This window comes from Kryptolebias marmoratus, linkage group LG18, assembly GCF_001649575.2.
Source record: "Kryptolebias marmoratus isolate JLee-2015 linkage group LG18, ASM164957v2, whole genome shotgun sequence".
Lineage (NCBI taxonomy): Eukaryota > Metazoa > Chordata > Actinopteri > Cyprinodontiformes > Rivulidae > Kryptolebias > Kryptolebias marmoratus.
In genome coordinates this window covers 9,439,752-9,446,435 of record NC_051447.1, presented here as the reverse complement: position 1 = coordinate 9,446,435, position 6,684 = coordinate 9,439,752, and the positions used below count along the sequence as shown (strand labels likewise).

At 49.4% G+C, this 6,684-nt stretch overlaps 1 protein-coding gene across 1 annotated transcript in view; it reads right to left on the bottom strand.

The window, feature by feature from the left end:
• kmt2e (lysine (K)-specific methyltransferase 2E) overlaps window positions 1-6,684 on the bottom strand; it is a gene marked incomplete at its 3' end in the record, with an annotated part of 25,369 nt that continues 18,685 nt past the window's right edge. Inside the window, 11 exon segments of the mRNA XM_025004965.2 lie at window positions 1-534; window positions 1,065-1,141; window positions 1,222-1,301; window positions 1,416-1,663; window positions 2,335-2,871; window positions 3,098-3,154; window positions 3,255-3,481; window positions 3,609-3,759; window positions 3,923-4,222; window positions 4,349-4,675; window positions 4,822-5,007. Coding sequence (XP_024860733.1) covers window positions 1-534; window positions 1,065-1,141; window positions 1,222-1,301; window positions 1,416-1,663; window positions 2,335-2,871; window positions 3,098-3,154; window positions 3,255-3,481; window positions 3,609-3,759; window positions 3,923-4,222; window positions 4,349-4,675; window positions 4,822-5,007 — 2,724 coding nt within the window.

The following is a 6,684-nucleotide window of genomic DNA, read 5'->3' as shown; positions in this document are numbered from 1 at the left end:
GGGCGGAGCCGCAGAGGTCTGATAGTGGACGTTGTGGGGGAGAGTCTGCATCAGGGACTGAGAGCCCGGCGGGTAGGGCGGCGTGACGGCGGCTTTGAAGCCCGGGAAGGGTCCGGCAGGGGAGGGGCTCTGACTGGGGAAGTAGGCCGCGGAGGCAGGCGGCCCCGGCGGGGGAGGTGGCGGCGGCGGGGGCGCGCTCTGCGAGTTGTACTGCGGGAACGGAGCGGGCCCCGGCTGAGCCTGAAGCTGGGGCGGGTTTTGAGGCTGGTTTGAGAAGAGCGCCCTCTGGCTGCGGTAGGGCGACCCCTGAGGCTGAGGTTTGGGCGAGTGGAGGAGGGAGGAGCCTGGGTAATGCACCGGAGAGGAGGGCAGTGGGGCGGGGTGCAGCTTCGTGGGGGTCACAGGGGCAGGTTTGGGTCCCGTGGGCTTGTTTAGCAGCTGGCTGTTTGGATTTGCCGTCCAAGGCTGACCATCGCTGTCCTCCTCCTTCGCTGGTCGACTGGAAGGCTGAGCGTGAGGGCCGGGAGAGCAGGGCTGTCCGGAGAAACGATTAGACATCAAAATTTACACATTTACAACAAATATAAACAAACAGATTTATTTATTCACAAAGACCATGTCCACCCTTCAAGCCAACTATAACAAAATAACATTTATTAGGTACAAAAAACCTAACAACCTAACATTTTACTCAACAAACTGGCCTAATTAGTTTATTAAGATGCAATTCTATGCTTTATTATTTCTAAGTAATTTTCCATAAATATATAGACTCTGTCTGTCTTTGTCCGAATATGTAAAACTGCCAATAACCATCAGCAGTTTACTGTGAAGCTTTCATTTCAATAATGTAAAAAGCATCAGTATTTAAATGCAACATTTCTCAAACAACAAGTTGAATCATCATTACTTAAAGCTTTAAGTATATCTGTGGATCTGGATGAGTTTTATTCATACAGAAGGAGCAGAAACGGCTCTTTTTGTTGTAAAAGCTGCAGACCCCTGCTATCATCCGTTCGAATGCATCAAGACGGGTTCATTTGCGTCCCTCTCTGCTCACTCACTGTGTGGGTTGGGGTTTTCTGAAGACTAGGAGATGCACACTCCCTCGACGCCGACGTGTCTCCTTCTGTCTCGCCGTCTACGAGAGAAGCACGGCGTCATGAGGACGTGCAGACGGCTGAACGTGAGGAACATGCAGACCCTGGTCTTTAAGCTCACCTGTGTCTTTGTCTTTGCTGAGCAGCAGAGCTCTGTGATAGCTGCGTTCCCTCGCCTGTTCGACAGAGGTTGACGACATCCTGAAGATGAAAAGTTTAAAGGAACACAGTAAATCTCTGCCCTGGACGGATATAATACACGGAGTAAAAGCCAGTAAAATATGTTTATTGTATTTCATAACTGACAGCACATACCACTGTCCTTCTCCTCCCTCCTTCTCTCCGACTGCCTCCGTCTCCTCGCTCGTCTGAGGCTCCTTCCCCGTGGCGTTACTGGGAGCCGCCGGAGCGGGCGGTAAAGGCGGCTCGCTGGTTGGTTCCAGAGCCACGGGGAAGGCGTCCACGGTCAAAGGCGGAACGGTGGAAACGGGGGAGCTGCACTCGGTCTTGGAGCCGCTGCGGCGAGCCTCTCGCTGTCGCTTCCGGTACTCGAGCAGGGAAACCTGGGGACGTGGAGTCATTTTTTTTAACGTGTCCAACTTCGTCTGACGCACTCCTACCAGTGCAGTTCAGCGTAAGAAAAAAGGCTTTAAAAACGAGAGGATGGAGAGAGGTGACAAAACGCAAAGCTGCGTTAAACCAGTAGAGGGCAGCATTTGAGCAGCGTCTGTTCAGGCCTCTCCAGTTAATTTAATCCTCTTTAGTTGGTATCTTTATTAAAAGAAATATGCATAATATGTTTCTGACTTAATTCACTTAGGTTCTATCATGAAAGTTTAAATACAAAACCGAGGCAACCATTTTTGTTCAAATAATTACTGAATATTCAAACTCCCTTAACTTAAATGCTCACTGGTCAGAGCAGTCGTCCTCCAACACGAGAGTTGGAGTTTTGATTCAACCAGTACGCCATCACATGTCCCTGAGCAAAACACTGAACCCCTCATTGCCTCCAGTATGTGCTCCATCGGTGTATAAATCATAGACTGATTTCCTCAGATTAGCTTTATAGAGATCTATTAGAGGTAAACGAGGGCACAGATTGTGTTGTAAAGGGCTTTGAGTAGCCTGGTTGGCTACAAAGGACCTAAGTACAGTCTATTTATCTCGTAAACAGTATAAAGAGCATCAATTTTTACATAGATCATAAGGTCATAAGCAGCTGAAACCTCACCTTTTTCTTCTGTGGAGGGTTCTGTGCCGAGCCTCCGTCGCTGCTGCCGTCCCCGTTGAGTGAACGTGAGAAGGCGAGTGAGGTCCCCTCATCAGAGCAGGGGTAAAACAGCTGCCCCTGGGCCTCGCTAAACGGGGGCTGAGAGCCAGCCAGTGACCCTGTTCCTGCTGCGGGCCCCGGCCCCGCTGAGGGCTCGGGCCTAAAGGGAGCTGCCAGGGGCTCCAGGGTATGAGAGGGGGTGAGGTCCCTTAAGTTCGAGTTGACTGGAGAGAAGTTCAGGCCAGCTGGTCCAGTCGGGCCTCTGTCCGGGCTTTTGATCCACCCGGAATAAGAGGAAGCACACGTTTCTGCATTTAAAGACGCCTCGCTCGTACTTTCTACGACCCCGCCATCTGTTCTGTCCTCTCCGGGGTCCACCAGCTCACTAGCTGGAAGCTGTGGACTCTCGGGAACCGACACCTTGATTTCCGTTGGGAGTCCATCTGAACTGGGAGCTCTGACGCAGGGAGAGGAAACCAACGAGGGAGGACGATCGGCCTAGGGAGGAAGGAAAGGAGGAGCCTGGGATGAAAACCTTCTCACGGTACTTTAAACGTGCTATAAATTATAAAGACTTAAACTTTTCAAACATGTAAGAAGGTACCATTAAACACTATTTGCTCATAATGTTTTGACTTGTTTGTGTATTTTAAAATCTGAAAAGAACAATGGAAAAAGGAGAGCCCAAACACGACAAGAAATCAAAATATGACGACTATCCCACCTCCTGCACACATGGTTTCCGGGCGACCTCCAGTGAATTGTCTTCTGAAGATTCATTCTGTAACAAAAAAAAAACCACATAATTACCTTTTATCTTTCATTCATTGAAAAAAAATATCAATTAGTAGCTTTACTAAGGACGTTTCAGACAAGCTTACCTCCTGAGGGGCATTAACTGTGTGTGTTGGGGTACTGGGTAAGGGCTCTGTGCTCGGCTCTTCTGCTCGAGGACGAGGCGGGGTGGTCAGTAAGGCGGGCGTTCCAGGGGCCTCAGACTGATCCGCCCGGGTGGGCGTGGCACAAGGGGAACCGTAGGGCGTCGAGCTCTCAGATATGCAGGCATCCAATGGGCTCAGCCGTCGCTTTTTCAAAGGAGTGGGCAACTCTGCAGGAAACACAACCGTGTGTCACTTCATATGTTTGAAAATGGCTTACTGACTTTTGTTAAGGTGATCTAAAATATGTCGGACTTTTTGGATTTAAAGACAACCAGGCATGTCACAAAGACCTACCTGGTATGGAACAAGTGCCGTTGTAGAGTACAGGACTGTCAGAGTCGCCGTTAATGGAGGGGCTGAGGGGGCCGTCGCCGGCCATTAAAATGCTCGGCCGTCTGGCTGGGCTGGTTGACCCCTCCTCCTCTAAGGCCTGCTTCAACCATCGCTGGGGGAAAAAGAACAAAACACGATTTCAGTAACCCCGTCTTAACAGGTCATGTCAAGGTTTCATTTTCAACCATGAGGCACAGTATAAAATCTTTTCAAACCTAGCTGTTTTTCACTCATTAGAGCGAGAAATAAGAAATGTAGGCAGCTGGAAGCGGTACCTTCTTGCAGGAGCCGGTGGTCGGTGGCGTCTCTGGCAGCTCTCGAGAACGCCGTCTCCCAGTGGGTACTCCGGGCGTAGTGGGGCTCCGGTTCGCCAGGAATGGGGACGAGAATCGGACGTAGTGTTTGGGCGTGCTGTAGACTTGGGGAGAGCAGGTCATGCCAGGTAAGGCGTTTAGCTGGGTGGCGAGCACTTCAGGGTCACTGCTTATTCTCAGCGGCCTCTCTGGGACTGGTTCTGGCGTCCGCACCGCTCCGCGGTCCTGCTGTTTCTCTCCCACCCACTCGCTCACGACCACCTGTCGAGAGTTTGAGGAAAGACGGTTAGGTAATCGAAACTCTTTGTCAAATGTTATCATTTATAAGCACAAATACGAGCACATGAATCTGTTCCGTTCGGGAGTTCAAACTGAGCCAAACCGGACCTTTTTTGTTTTGAAGTTCTTGCTCCCTGTGCGGTTCCTGTCAGGAGCGGGCGAGCTGCTGTGCGGGGGGCTGCTGTCTGGGACGTGTGACGAGATGGCCTCTGGCTCTGGCACTGAGGGGGTCTCTCCTTCAGGGGCTTCGCTGCTCAGAGGCTCTACAGTTTCGGTTGGAGAGCTGGGAGGCAAGTCGGAGCAGGTGCTGATGGTGCGTGCTCTCCGACGCTGCTGGCCTATGTGAGTCCGGCTCCTTGAGAAACTCTTCCTGTTCCGTGACGGTTTTACCTTGGCTGGCTTTAGTCCTGGCTCCTCCTTTATTTCAAGTGGTGGCTAGAAAAGACAACTTTGAATGTCATATGCCTTTAAAATAACATGTTTTAAGTCATGTTTACTCTCATTACGTGACTATCAGAGCACAGGTGTTTTTGACAGAGGGCATAATAGATTTGTTATTTTTTGTGCTCGTCTGCTCTCACCTGCATGACAGCTGGAGAATCTGCCGTTTCAGGCATGGCAGGAGGTTCCTCCTTAATGTCACTGCGGGCTCCAACTTCTGACTTTGTGCTGCCGATTCTCTCCAGGGCCTGCTCCCTGCGCTTCTCCCTCTTCTCCATTCTGGCAAAAGCCTGCAGAATGGCCTCCATCTTCCTCTCCTCTCGTGTCTGCAGAGGGTCAGACGTGGAGTTGGGAGGAGGGGGGGGAAGAGACACGGGCGCGACCATTAGTCTCTAAAGAGGCCTGGAAGTTGCAGAGCTACACGGCAACAAGCAGTTTCTAATGTGGTGAAGATGCGAATGCAGACAGGTGGAGAAAGTGAACCCCCCCCCCTTTTGGAAATCAAAAGCAACAGAAAGGGGAGGCGGGAGAAACACACACACACAAAAAAAATAAAATTAAAAGAACCGTGTTGCAGCTGGAGCTCATTTTGTCATTTGTTTGTCGTACTCTTGCAAAAATGTGCGCGCAAGATTCTCCAAAGCTGTGAAGCATCAGTCACATCCCCGCTGAGGCTGGATCGGACTAATAATAACTAAATGAGATACAAAACAGAGCCGATGTGTTTTAGCACACCCGTTGCACGGTGTTAGCCTGATAAATGGTTATTAACAGGGAAACATGGAAAAAAAAACTGTTTGTTTTCCCAAGTTCATGTTCCTGGATCACACAGGGAAGCATGTCACCAGTCTTTCACACCGAGTCTGCTTCTGCTGCACGTTTCTACAACCAAGAATGTGAAATAAAGCATCGACTGACAAACGGTTTGAGAGAAAACTATTTCCTATAATCTAAATGCACTTTCAGCAAATATCCTACTGCTCCTAAAATGCTTATTTGGGTTCACATGAATAATATATCCTAAATAACTACTATTCTAATCTTCCATGATAGGCTGGGCAGTTGCTAACCCATTTGTTTTCTAGTTTTAGGATTATTTTATGCTTTGTATGCTATTCTAAAACATCTTTCCCACAACCTCCAGCAAAAAACAGAAGCTCCTCACTGCATTAGATAAATAAATGATTTTTCCGCTGAAACATAATAATCACTGCAGTGCTTTTCTTATCCATTTATAGGCTAAGTCTAGATAGTGACCGTGTTTTAGTCAGGCAGTGTGTTTGTAAATTAATACAAACTTCACTTCATAATCTCCTGGGGGGGAAATCTGGGAGAAGCGATGAACATCCGGTCCCAAACGGACAACATTTTGACTGCATGTCCAACTTACAGGAGGTTCAAACACACAAAAACCTGTTTCAAATGATAGATTTGGCGCTCAGCTAAATTGGGCAGAAAAACGAGCCAACAGGCGGCCAGCGTTATCTGCCCTGCACCTTGTTGCAGCCTGGATTTACAACATCCACAACCATCATCTGCGCCGGTGACCGTCGGTGTGTGAGTGCACGCTTCTGTGCTTCGGCACCAGGTCTCCCCTTCTGCATCCCGCTCCATGGAAGCTTATTGGGTCTCCCAGAGCCAATATGGCCCTGGCAACAGGGCTCTACCTTCTGCAGCCCCCCGCCCGTCATCTATCTGCCTTTCTATAGCTGATTAGCAGAACTCTATGTTGCCCAAAGATGAGTCAGCGCTTTACACCTTGGATCCGCCGTGTGAAATGAAGCTGACTGCAGGGTAATTTCCAGAGAGAGAGTGTGTTTCAGTGTATCGTGCTCGTCCGTGTGCATGATCCCATCTCTCAGGGACACAAGGCCATTTGGCAGAGGGAGAAGAGAGCGGCTGATGCCATGATAGGCCTTTTCAAACTCACGTTAGCGGTGAAGGTTTAGAAGAGAGCTGTGCTGAAACTGTAATGCGTGTTTTTTTTTTTTTTTTTTTTTTTT